Source organism: Microcaecilia unicolor, chromosome 10, assembly GCF_901765095.1.
Source record: "Microcaecilia unicolor chromosome 10, aMicUni1.1, whole genome shotgun sequence".
Classification (NCBI taxonomy): Eukaryota; Metazoa; Chordata; class Amphibia; order Gymnophiona; family Siphonopidae; genus Microcaecilia; species Microcaecilia unicolor.
Window position 1 is genome coordinate 151,909,835 of NC_044040.1, and position 22,655 is coordinate 151,932,489.

At 43.6% G+C, this 22,655-nt stretch overlaps 1 protein-coding gene across 1 annotated transcript in view; it reads left to right on the plus strand.

The window, feature by feature from the left end:
- The window catches only part of ANKMY1 (ankyrin repeat and MYND domain containing 1), a 293,230-nt gene that overhangs the window by 181,042 nt on the left and 89,533 nt on the right, over nucleotides 1-22,655 (plus strand). Inside the window, exon 11 of the mRNA XM_030217039.1 lies at nucleotides 21,565-21,679. Within this exon, the coding sequence (XP_030072899.1) occupies nucleotides 21,565-21,679 (115 nt within the window). The remainder of the gene's footprint in view (nucleotides 1-21,564; nucleotides 21,680-22,655) is intronic.

The following is a 22,655-nucleotide window of genomic DNA, read 5'->3' on the forward strand; positions in this document are numbered from 1 at the left end:
GTTGAAGACCTACTTCTTTGCCAAGACCTACTCCTCACTTTATACCGCTGCTTGATGCACTCTCCCTGGCTCCTACCCTGCTAGTTCACCCTGTTAGATGCTTCTCCCCCTGCATACTCCTTGTATATTCTTCTAAGTTTTCCTATTCTGTATTTTATTTAATGTTTGTAAGCCACATTGTGCCTGCATGAGTGGGAAAATGTGGGATATAAGTGAACAATAAATAAATACACCAAACATCAGATAGCCCCAGTGCCTGAGAAAAGGAAGTTAATGCCGAAGAAAGCCAGGAATCAGAACCAGACACAGGGTCTGAACGATCTAAGTAAGAAATCTCTCAAAATTATTTTACTCTGTACAAAAGAGGAAAGGGCCTCTCACAACCTAATGTAAAATGGTTCTTGGTGTTCATTGGGTGCATAAACAGAGACAAGGGTAACCTCAACCTAATCTAGAAAAAGATGTAAAAATAAAAAGCGCCCATCCGGGTCACACTTTAGCTTGATCACCTGTACCTTCAAAGAAGAGTGCAACAGAATAGCAACTCCCCATTTTGTAGAGGCTCCAACTGTAGAACAACAGTAGACATGAGGAAAACGAGGGTGAGAGAGGAATTTCATGAGCACACTGAAGGTGAGTCTCCTGCAAAAACACTTGTGTTTTCAAATGGAGTAGTTCTTTAAACAACTTTTGACTTTTCTGAGGTGAGTTCAAGCTGACCGTATAAGGCAGTAATTTTAGATCAGCAGAGATTTGATGTTATACAGTAGCACAGTACCAATCCCCAACAATTCTTCCCCACCTGGACAAAGCATAGAGAGCCCCATTTAATTCACCCACTTTTCCACAACCCATTACCCACTCAACCCCCTCCTCCTTATACACCCAACCATGCATCAAACACCAAAGAGCAGACCAGAAAAGGCCCCCCTGAATGGGAGATTGAGGATCTAACTCACAGCACCAAACAGCCCAAACAAACACACGCTCCCCCCCCCCACACACATTCCAGACTTAAACAATTATCGCAATGAACCCCCCCCCCCCCCCACACACACACACACACACACACTCCTGTACCATTTGCTCTGATTCACAACCAATTACCATTCTAGATCAGGCATCCCCCAGCATAATACACACTCCAACCTACAAGGCATTCACTCACTCAAACATCCACAAACTGGAAAAATACAACAGCAGAATTGCACCCTAAAGATTATAGACCAGGGAAATGTAAGGACCCAGTCACACTGGTGCAGCTGCAGTCTCCACACTCTTCGACTTCCTATTCTTGGCTGACACTCTGCCATTTCTGCAACTTAGCCCTGGTTGCAGGAGCCACCAGGCCTGGGGGAGAGACCATAATTGTCAGATCCGCTGCATGCAGCACTTTCTAGGAAGTCACCAGTGATTGCACTCATTGTGGTTTATCCTTCAAAACAAAACACAAAGAAAAAGGGAAATCCCCATTGATATGGGATCTTCTCTTTCATCAAAACATCCAGGGCAGGTTTCATCAATCACTGCTGAGAAAGTATGAATTGCGAGAAGTCTTGATAAATGAAAATTTATGAGTCATTGCACTGCAACTGTGGGGTCTTCCAGGCCCTTTGTAAGAGGCGCTTCTTGACAACGCAGCTTGAGAAACGGGCTATAATGTCCCAAGGGCAATTGTCAGTGCGTTACCCTAAAGAACAGTGTGTTCTTTCCAAGTTTAAAGATGTAAAGGAGTCATCCAGTCCCAGCAGCTGAGAGCACAGGGTGTGAACAATGGTGAGAACGTCTTCTGTCTGACCTCCTTCAGGAACACCATGAAATCTTAGGTTTTTACGATGCACTTGATTTTCCAGATCGTCCATCTTATAAAGGATGTTTTCAAAGTGCTTCTCCAGGTGGTGAGTACAAGAGGGATTGGATGCAGCTTAAGTTCCATGTCTTTCATGCGACCTCCCAGCTCACATAGGTCAGAACTCAGTGTTGCCATGTGTTTCAATATCTCTTCTCTGGAAGATTTAATTTCGGACCGGATCTCGGACAGGCACTGGTGAAGCTCCTTAGATATGCCATGCTTAGCTGGGAAAGATCGAGCATTGGCAAAGGAATACGCGGAGTCCAAATCCGACAGAGAAAGAGGAGCCAGGGAAGCATGGTGCATAGGGCCTTTACTGGCAGCACGGCTTGAAAAGCATTCCCTATCATTCTTTGTGGATAAAGAGGCTTTGCTCATGACGGTGCCAATTCTCCAGGACACTTTCAACAAGGTAACTCAGAAAAACTACCCAGGATGGAGTAGGATTAAGCTAATATTAGTGTGAAAGGACTGGAGCTACGAGTTAGGCAGCCATTCAGTGCTGTGATGTCACTTCCTCTCCAGGTCTTCTAATTCTCTACCCACCAAATGCCATTGTGTAGATTGGGAGGAGGAGGTCCTGGTGGAAGCTGGCTCTTCCCATTCTGAAGAAGATTGGGACTGGACCACGGAGGATGCTCTGGATTAGGATCTGGACTTGGGAGAGGATACTTGGATTGAAGATCTGCCCCAGATGAGGACTCCTCTGTCATTCAGATTTTCATAAGGAAGAACGCAGGAGCTCATTTCTCAGGTTTCTGTGGTGTTGAAATTTGAGTTCACCCCTATGGAGGCTCCATGGACAGTGGATCTCCTTTTGAAGGTTATCCAATTGTCCTCCAGGTCCTTCCCTATGCACAAGGATATCCAGACTCATTGGAATGTGTCTGATGCCCCTTTCTGGATTGCCTGGTCCATGATACACCTTTATCCTTTTACGTTCCCTCATGGTGGATGCAGTTGTTTCCACAGTAACAAAGAAGAATATGATCCCAGTAGATGGGGGCACGGCTCTGAAGGATCATCAGGACATCAAATGGAAGTGCTTCTTAAGCAGAACTTTGATGTGGCAGTGCTAGTGGTGCAAGCAGCCATCTGTGGGGGATTAGTAGCTTGAGCCTGTTTTCATTGGGCAGAGCGTGTCCTGGACAGGGAGGCAGATGACCAGTCCTTGGTGGATCAGGAAGTGGCCAAGGTTCTAATTAAGGTAATAAGCAAGTGCTGCTCCCACTATCTCTCAATACATTCAGTATATCCAAACAGTAACCACAAACAACAAAATAAATCATATTAAAATCCCAAGACACTTTGACTAGCCAAACATCCTTAATTTTTGTAGCTTGCTTTAATATATTGAAATACTCATATATTAATAAGATGGAGTCCAGCAACAAGAGGGGTGCTACCCAGTCTTTTGCACAGAGTGTCACATGTATGATTATCTCCCAGTTGGAGTGAAGTCATATGTGTGTGCCCGATGCAAAGAACTCCTGGCTCTCAGAGAGAAGGTCCATTCTCTTGAGACTAGAGTACAAGACTTGGTAGAGATGAGGGAGATAGAACAATACATAGATGAGACCTACAGGGATATTGTAGAGAGGTCCCACCTCCAGCCAGGTAGCCCCTGTGCTACTTCAGAGGTGAGAGGTCTCCTAGAAGGAGAGCATTGCCATGGTGAAGAAGGAAGTACTCCTGTACCCAGGAACTGCCCACCAGAGGATGTATTATCCTTTCGCACCAAGGATATGTATCTGATTAGAGCCCACAGGGAAAAAGATAGAACCGCTGTTGTAGTTGGAGATTCAATCATTAGGCATGTAGATAGCTGGGTGGCTGGTGGATGTGAGGATCACATGGTGACTTGCCTGCCTGGTGCGAAGGTGGCAGACCTCAGGCGGCACCTAGATAAGATTCTAGATAGTGCTGGGGAGGAGCCGGCCATCTTGGTACACGTGGGTACCAATGACGTAGGAAAATGTGGGAGAGAGGTTCTGGAAGCCAAATTTAGGCTTTTAGGAAGGAAGCTCAAATCCAGATCCTCTAGGGTAGCATTTTCTGAAATACTATCTGTTCCAAGCGCAGGGCCCAAGCGACAGGCAGAGATCCGGAGTCTCAATGTGTGGTTGAGACAATGTTGCGGGGATGAGGGTTTTGGATTTGTCAGGAACTGGGCAGCATTCTGGGGAAGGGAGAGCCTATTCCGATCTGATGGGCTTCACCTTAACCAGGGTGGGACCAGGCTGCTGGTGTCAACATTTAAAAAAGAACTAGAACAGCTTTTAAACTAGAAACGGGGAGAAGGCCGACAGTCGCTCAAAACGCATGGTTCAGGATAAGGTATCTTTTGAGGCTATCATCCAAACAAGGAAGAAAAAGTTCCTTATAGGTAAGGATGCCAAAGAGACCGTAGTGGATCAGATGGCCTTAAGTAAAAATAATAACAACCAGGCAGAAGATAACATATTAATAATGCCATGTATTAAACGTGATATAAAACTGAGCAACAAGCATGCATTGAAATGTCTATACACAAATGCAAGGAGCCTGAGACATAAAATGAGAGAGCTGGAATACATTGCACACAATGAAAAATTGGATATTATAGGCATCTCTGAGACCTGGTGGAAGGAAGATAACCAGTGGGACACAGTGATATTGTGCAACAAATTATATCGTAGTGATAGGGTAGATAGGATTGGAGGAGGGGTAGCACTGTATATTAATGAGAACCTTGACTCTGATAGGCTGCAAATATTGCAGGATACAAAACCACTATTGGAATCTTTGTGGATCGAAATACACGTGAAAAGGGGGGGAAATGGTGATAGGAGTGTACTACCATCCGCCTGGCCAGGACGAGCAGACGGACGCAGCAATGTCAAAGGAAATTAGAGAAGCAAATAAAATGGGCAATGTAATAATAATGGGTGATTTCAATTATCCGGATATAGACTGGGTTAATGTAACATCGGTACATGCCAGGGAGATACAATTTCTTGATGAAATCAAGAACAGCTTCATGGAACAGCTGGTTCAGGAGCTGACAAGAGAAGGAAAAATACTAGATGTCATGTTTTCCAAAGCAGGAACTAGGATCGTGAGCCCTTGGGCCACTGCCGAGGAACGGCAGTGGCAGGCAATACCACCCCACACAGGTATAAGGCAGAACTCTGACAGGGCCAGCTAGACTTCACCTGCACTAGACCACCGTTCCTCAGGAGTTGAGCCCCTGTGTGCAGGTGGCCAGCAGGACTTACCGGACAGGGCAGGAACTGGATCCCAGCAGGATACACACAGGGTCTAGAATACACAGGGAGGCTAGGCAGAATACTAGACTAGGACTCTCTGACAAACAAGAGACAGAACTGAAAGCTGCAAGCAGCCACTGAAATAGGGAACAACCACAGATAGACAAGAGACAGAACTGAAAGCTGCAAGCAGCCACTGAAACAGGGAACAACCACAGATAGACAAGAGACAGAACTGAAAGCTGCCAGGCAGCCACTGATCAAGAAACACAGACAACCAAGAACTAGACAAAGACATACAAACAAGAAACAAGACTGGGAAACAAGCAATACAGAACAAGAAGCTACACAAAGACTAAACTAGACTCAGGCAAGAATTACAGACTACAAACTGGACTAGGCAGAAGTGCACAAGCACCCCAACATACCAGGGCCTTAGGCGATGCAAAGGCAAAGTAGAGAGTTTCTAAATGGCTAATAAACCCAGCAGCAGCTGAGATTCAGCTGCAGCAATCACAAGGTAGCTACGGGTGCTGTGCAGGCTCAAACAAGACAAGCAAGTCTGGCAGGCCGGAAGAACCGGACTGGGCTGAAGTCTGGAACAGGAAGCAGTACACAGACAATCCAATGCAGCCACCAGGTCTGGCCACCAGGGGGTGAGATGACTGAGATCCTGAAACTTGGGCACGACCGTGACACTAGACTTAGTCCTTAGTGGAGCTCATGATCTAGTGCGGGGGGTAACGGTGCGAGGGCCACTGTCACAACCGTCAGGAATAGTGAGCCCGTGGACCACTGCCAAGGAGCGGCAGGCGAATACAGGAGGCAAGGCAGAACAGACTGGTACCACCAGAACTGGAACAGCTGGACTGAAGCTGCTGGACTGGAACAGAAGCAATAAGCAGTAAGCAGGAGAATGGTCCATGAGCCAAGCAGAGTCTTACCGGCAGGCAGCAAAGCAGAAGGGAAACCAGGAACCAAACAGAGTCTATAGGCTGGCGGCAATCAGTAGTAAACCAGGAATCAAGCAGGGGCTTGGGCAGGCAGCAAACAGGAGAATAAGCCAGGAATCAAGCAGGGTCTTGGGCAGGCAGCAGACAGTAGAATAAACCAGGAAACAAGCAGGGTCTTGGGCAGGCAGCAATCAGTAGAATAATCCAGGAAAACAAGCAGGGTCAAGCTGACAAAGAAAGCTTTCAGGGCAGGAACCACAACAGACCAACAGGGACAGGAAAACAACACAAGACCTCTGTTGCCAAGGCAAAGTAGAAAGTTTTCAGGTGGTTAATAAAGGCAACATACAAGGGAGGTCACCAGGTAAGGGTGCTGCTTAGTTCCAAAAATCCCAAGCTAGTCTGGAAGGCTGGAAAATCCGGACCGGACCGGCATGACTTCTGGAACATGGGAAACAGCAAACAGTCCATCGCAGCCACCAAGTCTAACCACCATATGACAAGATGCATGAGAGTATGAAATATGGGCACAATCGTGACAGCCACTTGATAACAGTGATCATAATATGATCAGTTTTGATACTGGCATTGAAGCAAGTGAACTTAGGAAATCAAATACACTAGTGTTTAACTGTAGAAAAGGTGATTATGATAAAATGAGAAAAACGGTGAAAAAAAGACTGAAAGGAGCAGCTCACAGGGTAAAAAAACTTGCATCAGGCATGGATGCTGTTCAAAAACACCATCCTAGAGGTACAGGAGAAATATATTCCGTGTATTAGGAAAAGAGGAAAAAGGACCAAACGTCAGCCGGTGTGGCTAAACAGTAAGGTTAAGGCAGCCATTAGAGCCAAAAAACAATCCTTCAGAAAGTGGGGAAGAGAACTTACTGAAAATAACAAGATAAAACATAAGGAATGCCAAGCCAGATGTAAAGCAGAGATAAGGAGGGCAAAAAAGGACTTTGAAAAAAAGCGTTAGAAGTGAAAATACATAGTAAAACTTTTTTTAGATACATTAAAAGCAGGAAGCCAGCTAAAGAATCAGTTGGGCCGTTGGACGAAAATGGTGTTAAAGGGGGTGATCAGGGAAGACAAAGCCGTAGTGGAGAAATTAAATGAATTCTTTGCTTCGGTCTTCACCAAGGAGGATTTGGGTGGGACACCGGTGCCGGAAAGGGTATTTGAAGTGGGCAAGTCAGAGAAACTAAATTAATTCTCTGTAAACTTGGAGGATGTAATGGCTCAGTTCTACAAACTGAAGAGTAGTAAATCACCTGGACCAGATGGTATTCATCCCAAAGTATTAATAGAACTGAAAAATGAACTGTAGAGCTACTGTTAGTAATATGCAATCTATCACTAAAATCAGGTGTGGTACCGGAAGACTGGAGGGTAACCAATGTTACGCCGATTTTTAAAAAAGATTCCAGAGGAGATCTGGGAAATTATAGACAGGTGAGTCTGACGTCGGTACAGGGCAAAATGGTAGAGGCTATTATTAAGAATAAAATTACAGAGCACATACAAAAACATGGGCTGATGAGACCAAGTCAACACGGATTTAGTGAAGGGAAGCCTTGCCTCAGCAATCTACTACATTTTTTTGAGGGGGTGAACAAACATGTGGACAATGGGGAGATGGTGGATATTGTGTATCTGGATTTTCAAAAGGCGTTTGACAGAGTTCCTCATGAAAGACTCCAGAGGAAACTGGAGAGTCATGGGATCGGAGGTAGGGTATTACTATGGATTAAGAGCTGGTTGAAAGATAGGAAGCAGAGAGTAGGATTGAATGGTCAGTATTCTCAATGGAGAAGGGTAGTTAGTGGGGTCCCGCAGGGGTCAGTGCTGGGACCACTGCTTTTTAATATATTTATAAATGACCTAGAGATGGGAGTAACTAGTGAGGTAATTAAATTCGCAGATGACACAAAATTATTCAGGGTCGTCAAGTTGCAGGAGGAGTGTGAAAGATTACAGGAGGATCTCACGAGACTGGGGGATTAGGTGTCCAAGTGGCAGATGAAATTCAATGTTGACAAGTGCAAAGTGATGCATATGGGTAAGAGGAACCCGAATTACAGCTTTGTCATGCAAGGTTCTGCGTTAGGAGTCACAGACCTAGAAAGGGATCTGGGAGTCATTGTGGATAGGACGTTAAAAACTTCTGCTCAGTGTTCTGCAGCGGCTAAGAAAGCGCACAGAATGTTTGGTATTATTAGGAAAGGGATGGAAAACAAACACAAGGATGCTATAATGCCGTTGTATCACTCCTTGGTGCGACCGCACCTCGAATATTGTGTCCAATTCTGGTCGCTGCATCTTAAAAAAGATATAAAGGAATTGGAGAAGGTGCAAAGAAGGGTGACGAAAATGATAAAAGGGATGGAACGACTTCCCTATGAGGAAAGGCTGAGAAGGTTAGGGCTCTTCAGCTTGGAGAAAAGGCGGCCGAGAGGTGATATGATAGAAGTCTACAAGATAATGAGCGGAGTAGAGCAGTCAGATGTGAAGCATTTGTTTACACTTTCAAACAACAATAGAACCAGGGGACACAAGATGAAGCTAGAATATAGTAGATTTAAAACAAACAGGAGAAAGTTCTTCTTTACTCAGTGTGTAGTTGGACTCATAAGTACATAAGTATTGCCATACTGTGAAAGACCAAAGGTCCATCGAGCCCAGCATCCTGTTTCCAACAGTGGCCAATCCAGGTCACAAATACCCGGCAAGATCCCAAAAATGTACAAAACATTTTATACTGTTTATCCCAGATATAGTGGATTTTCCCCAAGTCCATTTAATAACGGTCTATGGACTTTTCCTTTAGGAAGCCGTCCAAACCTTTTTAAAACCCCGCTAAGCCCCTCAGAAGGGACACCACCTTGTAGTGGTGGAAGGGCTTCTGTGTTTCAATGACTCAGGGCTATGCTGAGGGGTTACTCATATCAGACAGGCCTCTGAGGAGAAACCAGACAAAGAGTGTCCCAAACTGGGAGAGTGGTAAGATGGTGACCTGAAGTTCGTTTGCCCAACGGCCCAGCTGCTCTCTGAAGTTATTTCTTCTTTATGTTAATTTCCTCTCTGCAATTGCACTTTCCTTAACTGAGAGGAAAGGAACAACCGGCAGTCAGCCGCTGATGGCCAGCGTTTTGTACCCTGAGCGGCAAGTGCGGGACCGCTGCACGTCGAACTGCCCACAGATGAAAGGGTTGGTGAGTCCCTTTGATTAGCGCCGGCGAAGGAGCGTCGACGCTCTTGACCTGGAAAAAACAACTCCATCGCTGCCGAATTATTCAACCACCATGTCCAAAGCAGTGGATGAGTGAGTTAGAGCCAAATGCTGAAACGGAGGGAGGTTTATAGCAGAACCCGAATCGCGGGAGCCACTCCTAAACACCTTAAGAGAAATCACCTTGGAGTTTGTTGGCTTCCGTGGAGGTTACATTGAATACCATCTGGAAGGCGCTTCGGGACCTATCGGCGGTAGTAAATAACTTTGTTCAGATATAATCTTATTGAGAGTTACATGGACAATTTGACTGAACCCTTTGAGAGTGAAAAATTGATATAATAAATGAAGTTCTACACAAGCAAGAAGTGGTTATGATTCTGAAAATGATAATGGACTAGAAACTTTGAATAATAAGATGGATGTTATTGTGGATGATTAATGTCGAGATTATTGTTTTTCCCAGAGTTCCAGGTATGACTCCTAAAGTTTTCCTCAGAAATATTTCCTTAATTATTACTTTGAAAGGAGTGAAGCCTGTGAAAACTGGGATTGCTTTAATCAGTGGGATTTGAATTAGAGACTTAAGTATATGTATTGTTAAATAACTTCTGGTTTTTAAAAGAGAGAGAATGTAATCAGATGTATTATTTCTAACTTAAATCTGGACAATAAGTATGTTCTTAATGAAATGAATTGACTATACACCGTATTTGGGCTTGAAGAAGCCAACCAGATGATCAATGTGGAATAATGAATTAGATGAGTAATATCTGGGGATAATCAGGTTAATACCATGTTTTCTTTTTTCTGTTTACTATTTAATTGATCTCCTTGTCTTATTTCACTCTCCCTATTTTTCTTTACTTTGTGGTCTAAGAAAGAGAAAGATTGTATATAATCCATATATCTAGTTGGAATTGTTTTCGTCTTATATTGTATTAATGTGCAGTCATCTCTGTATTACTGTTTGCAAGTGACCCTTGTAAAATGAAAAATTATAAATAAATGATTTAAACTCCGCTAAGCTAATCGCCTTTACCACATTCTCTGGCAACGAATTCCAGAGTTTAATTACACGTTGAGTGAAGAAAAACTTTCTCCGATTCGTTTTAAATTTACTACATTGTAGCTTCATCGCATGCCCCCTAGTCCTAGTATTTTTGGAAACTCGTTGCCGGAGAATGTAGTGACAGCAGCTGGCCTTACGGAGTTTAAAGGGGGTTTGGACAGATTCCTGAGGGAAAAGTCCATTGAACATTATCAAAAACTTTTTTTTTTTGGGGGGGGGGGGGGGGGGGGGGGGGGGGTTCCGGGTTCTTGAAGCCTGGATTGGCCGCTGTCGGAGACAGGATGCTGGGCTTGATGGACCATTGGTCTTTTCCCAGAATGGCAGTGCTTTATGTGGATGCCCTTTAAGACCTGTGCACCTCAGCTAAGTCCATGGCTCTTGGCATGGTGGCGAGGCATTCTGGTGGTTGAGGGACTGGTTGGTCCCATATTCCTGGAAAACACTCATTAAAGTTTCCAAGGAATGAAGAGGATTCATTACATAGACTAATAAATTATCTGCAAAAGCTGAAATCTTGAAAGATGAGGAGCCAAATGGTATACCTTCAAAATCTGGATTAGCTAAAATATCTCTGATCAGTGGTTCCAAAGAGCAGTGATGAAAGTAGGTAGCCCTGATGTGTGCCCTTATGAACCAGAAATGGTTGGAAGAGAAGACCATTGACCCACATATATGCCTATGGATTTGAGTACAAAACTTTCACCACTTGAAGAACACCCCCCCCCCCCCAGCAAAAAAAATCCCATATGTCTGTAAGGTATGAAAAAGGAAATTCCAGCTGACATGGTCAAAAGCCTTTTTATTGTCAAAGCTGACCAGCATCGAAGGAATCTTCCGTGAATGGACCACTATCATTTGAGCCATTCGGAGGGAATCGGGGAGAATTTTATTTTCAACCAAATGTGAGAAATACTTCAACAGTGTAGGTGCAATATGTTCATGGAGAATCTTATAAAACTCAGCGCGTAAACCATCCGGACCTGGGGCTTTACAAAGTGAACTACCCTGAAGGGCCAGCGCTAATTCACCCTCGGAGAAAGGGGCGTTAAGCATCTCCCCTTGAGATAGGGAAATACGAGGAAGCTGCACATTATCCAAGAAGATCAAGCCATCCAAAGGATCCCCGTCTGGGGCAGCATATAAATGTTCATAAAAGCGTTTAAAGATGGCTTTAATTTCCATATCAGAAGAAGTCCTCTCCCCTTCTCTGTGTCAAATTGTAAGAAATATCCTCGATGTGCTTTCACCAAATGGGCCAATAACTTCCCACTCTTAACCCTGTAAAGAAAGAGTTGGAATTTATAATATGTTAAAGATTTCACTGTCCTTTAGTGTAACAAGGTGTTAAGCCCCGCCTGGGATGCAAGGAGGTTCACACAAGCAGTTGCAGATTTCAGGTCTCCAATTACTTTTCGATTCTTATTATCTGCAGGCGATCCTCAGGGAGAGGAATGCTGGCTTTGGCCTAACCCCTGGCAAGCCTTTGCTCAGCTGAGAGGTGCCCATCTCTACCACCGGTTGCCTTTCAGGTGCTGTGGAGGACTTGCAGCTCATCTGCATATCCTTTACAGCCTTCTCCGGGGTGACTCCCAGGTCCACTCCGATCCACTCAGGGCCTCCGCTTTAGGTGCCGTGCGCCTAATGGCGCACGGGGCATTTTTCTCTTTACATTTATTTTTCTCCCAGTTATTACTTATGGCTCCAGTACACTTTTTCTTCTTGGTACTGTCCCTTCCTAATCTGTTTCTCCATCTGAAACTACTGTACACTGCAGGAACACATTGTCCACCCTCTGTATTCATCATCTCATCATCTCTTTTTTTCCTCTTCCTTTTTCTCAGCTCTCAACCTTCAACATTTCCTTCCTTCCATTCATCCATCTCCTTTCTATTTGAGTACATCTCGCCTTCGTCGCTGTCGTCATACCTCTCCTACTCTTCTCTGTGCTGTCTTGCTCCTTATCCTGCTCTCTGCTGGGGACATTAATCCCAATCCTGGTCCTCCACATCAGCTCTCATCCTATTTGTGCAGGTCACACCGTGATATCTCCAATCTACTACTACTACTACTACTAACTAGCATTTCTAAAGCGCTACTAGGGTTACGCAGCGCTGTACAATTTAAACATAGAAGGACAGTCCCTGCTCAAAGAGCTTACAATCTAAAAGACAAGAAAACAATCTAAAGACAAGTGAACAATCTAGAGGACGAGTGAACAGTTAGTCTGATAGGGTGGATAGATTGGGGTATTTTATATATCTCGAGTGGTTAGGCGCCGAAGGCAGCATTGAAGAGGTGAGCTTTAAGCAGAGATTTGAAGATGGGTAGGGAAGGGGCATGGCGTATGGGTGAAGGAAGATTGTTCCAGGCATGGGGTGTGCAAGGCAGAATGGGCGGAGTCTGGAGTTGGCAGTGGTGGAGAAGGGTACTGAGAGAAGGGCTTTGTCCTGTGAGCGGAGGTTACGGGCGGGAACATAGGGGGAGATGAGGGTGGAGAGGTAGTGAGGAGCCGCGGACTGAGTGCATTTGTAGGTAAGGAGGAGGAGCTTGAATTGTATGCGATAACTGATCGGAAGCCAGTGAAGTGATTTGAGGAGAGGGGTGATATGAGTATATCGGTTTTGGCGGAATATAAGACGTGCAGCAGCGTTCTGACTGAATGAAGGGGGGATAGATGGCTGAGTGGGAGGCCGGTGAGGAGTAAGTTGCAGTAATCAAGGCGAGAGGTAATGAGAGCGTGGACGAGAGTTCTGGTGGTGTGCTCAGAGAGGAAAGGGCGAATTTTGCTGATGTTGAAGAGGAAGAAGCGACAGGTCTTGGCAGTCTGTTGGATATGCGCAGAGAAGGAGAGGGAGGAGTCGAAAATGACTCCGAGGTTGCGGGCAGATGGGACAGGGAGGATAGGGGTGTTATCAACAGAGATAGAGAGTGGAGGAAGAGGAGAAGTGGGTTTAGGAGGAAAGACGAGGAGCTCGGTCTTGGACATGTTCAGCTTCAGGTGGCGGTTGGACATCCATGCCGCAATGTCGGATAAACAGGCCGATACCTTGGCCTGGGTCTCCACGGTGATGTCAGGTGTGGAGAGGTATAGCTAATTTCTGTTCCTCTCCTCCCCCTTTCTTCCCTGCCTTTCTCTTGCGCTCTGTGGAATGCCCGCTCTGTCTGTAACAAATTTTCCTACATCCATGACCTCTTTATCTCTCATACTCTCCATCTGTTTGCCATAACTGAAACTTGGCTTTACCCTGAAGACTGTGCTTCAGTCGCGGTCCTATGCCATGGAGGTTATCTTTTCTTCCATACTCCTCGCCCAGTTGGCCGCAAAGGTGGTGTTGGGCTACTACTTTCACCCTCTTGTAGATTTCAACCTCTTCTTCCACCTCAGTCTCACTGTTTTTCTTCCTTCGAAGTCCACTCCACCCATCTATTTGCTCCTCTGCCTCTCCGAGTAGCAGTCATTTATCTACCCCCTGATAAGTCCCTTTCTTCCTTTCTCACTGACTTTGATGCCTGGCTTTCCTTCTTTCTTGAACCTTCATCTCTTTCATTGGCTCCCTGTGACAGCAAGAGTGATATTTAAAGTTTTATGTTTTATTCATAAATCTGTTTATGGGTTGGCTCTTAATTCTCTGCTTAACCAGCTAGATTTTAATTTTTTTTCATCTGCTAATATTTGTTGCTCTAAAAACCGTTGCTTTCTGGTTTATCCTTCTTTGGAAGGTCTGCATTACAGTAAGCATACTGTAGCTTCTTTTTTCACCTATTCAGTATCAATTTGTAATGATTTGTCTTTGACTCATAGGTTGGAGAGTTCTTATCTTTCTTAGGTTATGTGACTAATGTATGTGATGGTAAGATGTGAACATGGATTTTAATACTGTAAACTGTCTGGGACCAATATTTGGCCCTTGTATGTGATCTCTATATTGTAAACCATATAGAACCTTTTTGGTTCTTGTGTATGAAAGACTTGGATTAGATTGGATTAAGATTAGATCGGGGTCTTCTTGAACCCCTAGAAGGCTTCTATTTTCCTGGCACTACAGCACGTTGTCTTTTGTTTTCCACAGCCTACTCTGTAAATTTTGGGATGATCAATGGTATGATTGAGGTGCCCTAAAAAGGCTTCCATCTGTCTCTTTGACCACCTTCCATCAAAAAGTCTCCCTCTTACAAGGAGCATTTGCAAGGCTTTTGTGAATATCTTTCCTTAATCCTGATGCTCCAAGCCATGCCAGTCTACATGCACTAACTGAAATACCTACAGTTCAAGATGATTTATTTATTTATTTATTTATCAATGTATTTATACCCCACATTATCCCTACAAACATGCAGGCTCAATGTGGCTTACAAAACCAGAGAGAGATAGAGATCTCTGGGTGATATCAGAGACAAATTAGAAATGAAGAGCAAAAGTGCAAGAAAGAAAAGACACTTTACATAGAATGGTACAAAAGAATGGGTCCAAGCAGAATCCACGTTTGCATGCTTGCAGGGGTTATAGTCCTACATAGGACTTGTAGAAAATATTTGTACAAACAGATGCGTTTTTAGTGCCTTGCGAAAGAGAAGGTAGTCACTCAGACTGGTTATGGCTCTGGGAAGTGCATTCCAGTTTTGCCCACTGATGAATGGAAAGCTTGACGCCTGAATAGACCATGCTTACATCCTTTCCAGCATGGGTAATGCAAGGTGAGATATAATCACGATGTTGGGGCAGCATTTCTGGCAGGCAAGTCGATCATAGTCAGCATGTAATTTGGTAAAACCCCATTGATGATTTTGTGTACCATGGTGCAAACCTTGAATACAATTCGCTCCTTGATTGGAAGCTAGTGAAGTTTAGCAAGAAGAGGCTTTGCGCTATCGAACCGGGCTTTATTGAAGATGTCTTGCCGTTGTATTTTGGGCAGTCTGTAATTTCCTCAAAACAAAGTCTTTACACCCTGCTAACATACCATTGCAGTAGTCTGTATGACAAAGCACTAATGACTGTATCATATTTCTAAAGAGATGCCTCACGAAGAGGTGGCATACCCGCTTCAGCTTCCACATCATGATGAACATCTTCTGTGTTTGCGCCATAGATTGCCTTTCAAATGTTAAAAAACGGTCAAAGATAACACCCAAAATCTTCAAATGATCAGAGATCGGAAGGATGAGATTGTTAACAACAATAGAAGTTGGATGAATTAACTTGCGCTGGGAAGACAGAACAAGACAGTGTGTTTTTTCTTTATTAAGCTTTAGTTGAAAAGCGTTTACCCAAGAGTCCATAACATGCAGGACGTGTTCGATGGACTTAATAATCTCGGATACTTTAGAATAGAATGGTATACTGTATATACTACAACATCAGCAGCATAGATATATGGATTGAGTCCCAATTCAGCTAATGTGATTGCCAGTGGGGCCATCATAAGGTTGAAAAGGATAGGCGACAGAGGAGAACACTGAGGCACACCACAAAGGCTTTGAAAACAGATCTTTATTAAATGATTTCCACACTCCTCCAACTTCTGTAAAATTAAAGCATGTTCCCTTTGTAGCTCAACGGCAGGGATGGAAGGTGGTTTCAGCCTTTCGGAACAGCTGGTCATAGTACTGCACCAATTGAAATTCTTGGTAACTATCCAGGAGATTAACATGGTTTCTTGAAAACCTTTTTCTCATACATATTGAGTCTTCTGTATTTTCCTATGGGTTGCATTGGAATGCAAACAAGAGCTTCATGATCTTTTCATTGATAATTTGATGATGAGGAAGCTGTGATTTTTCATAGTCAGGCTGGCTGTATCTAGTACTTAATTTCCAGTTGCTTTATCGTGAGAGTCTGGAAAAAGAAGTCTGCCATGCCTTTCTTTGCCTATTCATTAATACTTTATGGATGGCTACTACTGTTCTGGGAAAGCCTAGAATGTAATTTTGGGGGTCTGGTTCATTTCTCAGATTATTCATAAGCTTCTGAAGGAGTAGATTATATCTCTGGATGGAGAATCTACTTTTGGCAGTGGTGAGGATGGTTCAGATTTAATTCTACTTGGTCTACTATAGAATGGAAGAGTCTTCTTAAGACCATATTATATGCCTTGGAGAAGGAATATAATTTGCATTGTCAGAGATATCTGACTCTGGCAAGAATATCAAGTGAGATTGTAAATTGGATAGAGGGCACAGTATCTGCCTGTGTTGTTACTGTTATCACTGGTTGCCAACTGTGCTGGGCAGTTTCAGGATTCTCTCCTATAGAGGACAGTATATGATATTGCACATAATTTTTTCCTAAGGTCTATTAGCACCAGAGGTGGAGGTTTAGTAGAGGAGAAGAAGACAGCCATTGATTCCCTTAACTGTGGAATTAGGCTTCTGAAAGGGTGAAGCCAAGTTCCTTGAATTGCTTATGGTGTCTTCCTGCTGCACAGGTAATAGGTGAAATGACATTCTGGTGCCTGGAGCTGAGAAGGTTCGAGTGGCATCTAGACTTGTGAGCCCATGACTCTCCACCACAATCACACTGGTGAGGTCTCTTGGCGCTATGTCAGCTGTCAGCGTTGTGTGTCAGGGTTTTCCCTATTATATGCTTTCTTTTGTGTTTATCCATACAGGCATGACCATCCCCAGTGCCACAAGGATGCATCACTTTCAGCACCATGGCAGAATCTGTGCCATTTATGGGCATATTGGAAACAAGGCTATAGGAATCTCTTGATGTGTAAGCAGATGGTCAGTGGGGTTGAGGGATTCAGTGACTGATCCTTCAATTGAAATATCTGTGCACTGTACTGAGGATCCATGTGGCTGGGGTGTGGGGGGGGGGGGGGGGTGGATTCTAGACTTTCCTGTACTGCATAGCAATTCAATGAAAGCCAAACTTCTGCAAAATCTAATCTGTGGAGACATTTTTTTACATTTCTGGTAGGCATCAACTTCATGTGATTTTGTTAAGGCAATACGCACATCACTCACATGAATCAGTAATGTTAATTTTCTTGGAACACTTCCAAGAAACACTTCCAAGAACACTTCAGATATATTTTTAAAGCCTGATTTTGGGTCTGACATGGCACTTCCTGAAAATTTTTGTCAACTTTGTGATTGCAGTTAAAACAGAAGCTCAGGTTTACAGATTTAAAAACAATCTTATTTTAACCCCAAGACTCTTTCCTTCTATGTTTTTCCTTTTTAGTTTTTGTTTTATCTGAAGCATCAGTGTAGAAGAAAGCAGGTATAAAAATGACTGTCCATTGCACTGATAAGAACAGACTGAAGAGATTAAAGAATAACATGAATTTGGGAGAACCTACACGTGGTCAGAAAATCTTTCTAGGTTTTTCTGGACTCTAGGAGAGCAACTCAAGGGCTTGGCACCATCAGATGACATCAGCAGTGAGTGGCTGACATTTTCTGCTTGTCCATGGAGGAAAACATTGACTTAAACTTGTAGACTGGCTATCTGAAATTGCCTTCTTTCAGTATGACTAAAAGCAAATGCTTCCTGTCATGAAACACCTAGCCACCTACCTGGGGTTGCCCCGTGGCCACTTAAGAGAGTCTATCTCCAGCATTGCTCAGGACTGCCTGCACCTGCCACATGTGCTCTACACTAGCACCCACCTACTGTGTCACAACTGCCTCTGGGTGAGTCTCCCACTCTCCAATTATCCCCAGAGATTTCTAGGTTACTGCAGCCACGCTGCCAGTGGGCCTACAGTTCCCTGAAAGCACTCATAGATCAAACACACAAACCAGGATTCTTTATCAGTCCAAACAGACAGAACAAACAAACAGTTGTGTTTATTTTCAGAACTTGAAACAAGTGGACAAAAATGTGCAATTGGCAAACAGTAGTAGGTAGCTGAAATATGAATCAATTATAACACTAACTAAATATTTGCATACTGGCTAAACAGTACCTGGGAAGATCAGGATATACAGTTGTTCACAGAACTTTAGCAAAGAGATCTGTCTTTCTTCTTCCAGGCTAAGATTGAAGGCAAAATCAGTATACTCTAAAGGAAATACACTTCAGGACGTAATTAAAATAGTAGCTTCCTATTTTTTCCTGAGACCCTCTTCAGCCAGAACAACGGATTGTGATCTGTGATGACAGTAAAGTCTCGCCCATACAGATATGGTTGTAACTTCTTGAGGGCCCGTACTAAGGCCAGACACTCCTTTTTAACAGTGACATATGCTACCTCTCTGTGAAGGAGATTGTGACTTAGGTACACAATGGGGTGCTCCTCCCCTCTGCTATTCACTTGACTGAGTACAGCCCCAATGACATATGCTGAGGCATCAGTCTATACCACAAATCTTTGCTGGTAGTCAGGCGCAGATAGTACTGGAATGGTAGTTAATGCTGTCTTTAATGCCTGGAAGGCCGCTTCACACTCTGGCGACCAGGTACTATTTGGGGTATAGTCTCTTTTTAGTCAGGTCGGTTAGGGGCTTGGCTATGGTGCTGTAGTGAAGCACAAATTTCCTGTAACACCCTGTTGTTCCAAGGAAGGCCAACACTTGTTTTTTAGTTTGGGGAGTGGGCCAAGTTTGTATAGCTTCTACCTTAGCTGGTTCAGGCTTCAGCTGTCCACCTCCTACTCTGTGCCCTAAATATTGCACTTCTGGCATTCTCATCTGACATTTGCTGGGTTTTATAGTCAGGTGGGCCTCCCTGATCTGGTCCAGTTTTCCACTCAAATGGATCAGGTGGTCATTTCAAGTCTGACTGTACACAGTAATATCATCAAGATAAGCCCTAGCATGCTCCTCGAGTCCATCTAACAGACGATTCACTAAGGACTGAAATGTACCAGGGGCATTTTTCATTCCAAAAGGCATTACCGTAAACTCATACAAACCAAATGGGGTAATAAATGCTGATCGCTCCTGAGCGAGCAGCTGTTAGGGGGATCTTTCAGTACCCTTGGCTATGGTCCATTGTAGTCAGGTACTGGGCTCCAGCTAAATGGTCTAGTAACTAGTCCATCTGGGCATCGGATAGGTGTCAGATACAGAACAATCATAAGTCTCCTGTAATCCAAACAAAAGTGGGTTGTGCGATCTTTCTTGGAACAAGAAACTATGGGAGAGGCCCAGGGACTATGAGGCTTCTTGATAACACTATGGCTAGCATCTCATCAATCCTCCTGCTTCATTGCTCCCCACTACTACTACAAATCATTTCTATAGCGGGTCATGGCCACCCGTGTTTACATTGTGATTAGCCAAATGGGTAAGTCCTGGTATAGTGGAAAACACATCAGCATACTTTTACAATACTGCTTCTAACTGCTGACTCTGGGTTGGGGTTAATTGCTCTTCAACTACAATTTGTTGTATAGATCCCTCTGGTAAGGTCTCTGCTAAGAGGTCAGGTATGGACTCCCTATCCTGACACTCTTCTGGTAGACTGCATACAGCTATCACCATAGCTGTGTGATTTGCATAGGCCTTTAACATATTTACATATGTTTACGTGAAAGGTATGCTGCTTTCTATCTTGAGAGTCCATAGATATAACATAGTTTGTATCATTCAGGTGCTTTATGACTTTGTAAGGTCCCGACCAATTAGCTTGCAGTTTATTCTGATGAACTGGGACTAAAACAAGTACCTACTGGCCCTCATAAAATTCTCTATTTCAGGCCTTACGCTCAAACTAGGTCTTTTGCTTAGTTTGGGCTGCCTGCAAATTATCTCTGACAAAGCCTATGAGTTCTTCTAATCTGCCACGTGTTAACTACATATTCAATTACAGGAGTGTCAGAAGTATCAACTTTTCCTTCCCAATGTTCTTTTATTAGGTCAAGGGGCCCTCTCACCCTCCAGCCATAAAGCAGCTCAAATGGGGAGAAACCTTGTAGACTCCTTAGGTACTTCTCTGTTTGCAAACAGTAGGTAGGGCAAGTACTTCTCCCAGTCTCTGTCTCCTGTTTCTACGAAAGTCTTTAACATGTGATTTAATGTACCATTAAATACCTCCACCAATCCATTAGTTTCAGGGTGATATGGTGTGGTACGTAAAGATTTCACTCCATAGTGTGCCCACAGATTCTGGATCAGCTCAGACATAAACTGTGTCCCTTGGTCTGAGAGTATTTCTATTGTAGATCCTACCTGGGAAAATATTTCTAGCAGGGCAGTGGCAATTTTCTCTGATTCTATGAAGGATAAGGCTACTGCCCCAGGATCTGACATTTGCCACCCGCAGAAGAATATTTTTTATGCACAAAATGCCCCCAAGGACAAAATACACATGGGAAAAGGGGCAAGCAGCACACAAACATATGCTGTTGCACTGTATAATCAACTCCCCACCCCTCCAGTGTACCTTAGCTTCTTCACAGGCTGCAGCAGCAGTGCGCATCTGCTACCTGCGCCAGCCCCACAGGCTTGCCTCTGCTGTTCCTTGACACTTCCACAATGGATATACTTTTAGTGCATTTGGGTAGGCTGTACTTTCAGATGTATGCAAAATTTAGCTACACAGAAATACAGATGCAATAGACTGCAGGTACTTTGTGTCCATGCCAAGTTTAGAAGAGAAAGCACAAGTGAACACTCCCTTTATAACTTGGTGGATAGTCAGTATAAAATGCCTGCTGACAATCTGGAAATTGCCACATCTGTTTTAGAAGTTATACATTTTTTTCTACAAGCTTCTAGTATTTTATGTGCATCTTGTTTTTGGGTATACTATAGTATGCTTTGTGTACATATTCACATATATGGCTGTTTCATCTGTAAACATTACCAAAATGTGTTTGCTTAGGGGGCTGTTTTCGAATATATGCAGACAGGTTCTTTTAACCATGGTCTTTTCACCAGTTCTCAAAGAGAAAGTACACAGTGTACTTTCTCTTTCCGAACTGCCTAGGGAAAAAGTGTCCACAGAGATTTGTACTTGAGGATATCATTTCCCTAGGCATATAGTTTAGAAAATATGAAATATACATGTGTTTGCATTCCTTACCCTGTCTCTACCTCCACCTCCTCCCCACCCTTAAAAAGCTTCCATCCCAAATACAAGTAAAACTATGCACATTATATAACAATTCATATACTTTAACCATTTGAGAAATGTGAACATTTTCCAGAAGCCCTTTTGCCTAGGTAAATAGTCATTGATCCACCCAAATTGCTTTGAAAGTTGTCTTATATTTTTGTGAATGCAGTTTTGATACTTTTCTTTCTTTTCAGATTGATACGTTAATTAACGCCGGTGCAATGCACTCATGCCAGTTGCTCCTTGGTCAAGAACCACAAAACAGTGGTGGGAACTGTTACAGATTATGCATACTACAAACACTTTCAGGTATGACTTTGCTGTGGAGGGCTGACTACTTGGTGGCTCAAAGATCAATGCTTATCCTGTGAATCACCAGTACAACTTCTTGCACTATTTAGTATTTGATTGAGGTCTGCAGGTCAATTTTGACCCTAACTGGTTTCTTAAGTATGATAAGGCTAAAAGTTTTGATGGAGGAGGAATGACTAATCGGTTCTAGATGACAAGGAACAGATGAGATCATCCTGTTTTCATAACATCTCCATTCTCACACGGGAGGATGGTTTGAGGAGAAGAAGAAACTGTTGCTTCAAGGCCCACATGATGCCTATAAACAAATTTTGAAACGCAGAGGCCATCCAGCTCCATGAGTACATCCATATCTGCAACAGTTGCAAATTCAGCATTATAAAGTGTGTATACTGATTTCAAAATGAAATCTCCAGATATTGTTTGCTGGATCCATACACTCCTAACTCTGACCCCATATCTTTGCATCATGGTAAATATCCAATATTCAAAACTCTGCGTGTGTAAGGCAATTAGCTAATTTTAGCTGCTTATTGCCCATATTATAGAAGCATCCTCATATGTAAATGACAGCATTTAAACATGTGGAGAGGCCCAGGTGTTTAACTGCCATTTTAGAGCATGGACAATTCACATGTGAGAAAATTCAGTACATACAGATATCAAGAGAGTGTGGGTAGGGCATGTAGAGGGAGTGGTCTGGGAGGGCCTACAATACAGAAGTGGATTCCCTATTTCAGATACAGAATCCATGTTGGTACTGAGTGTAACCCTGGCCCCTGCAAATTAGATGTTAGTATTTATAGCTGACCTGCGGCACATTGAAATGTCTGTTGTAAGAGGCATTTGTAAATCTAGTATCTGATTCCCCCTTATCACCCCTCCTGATGTCTCCCCCTTGATATCGGATCCCTTTGCCTCCCCCAAAGCATCTGTCCCCATTGGTGGCAGCCCCCCACAAATTGTAGGCCTC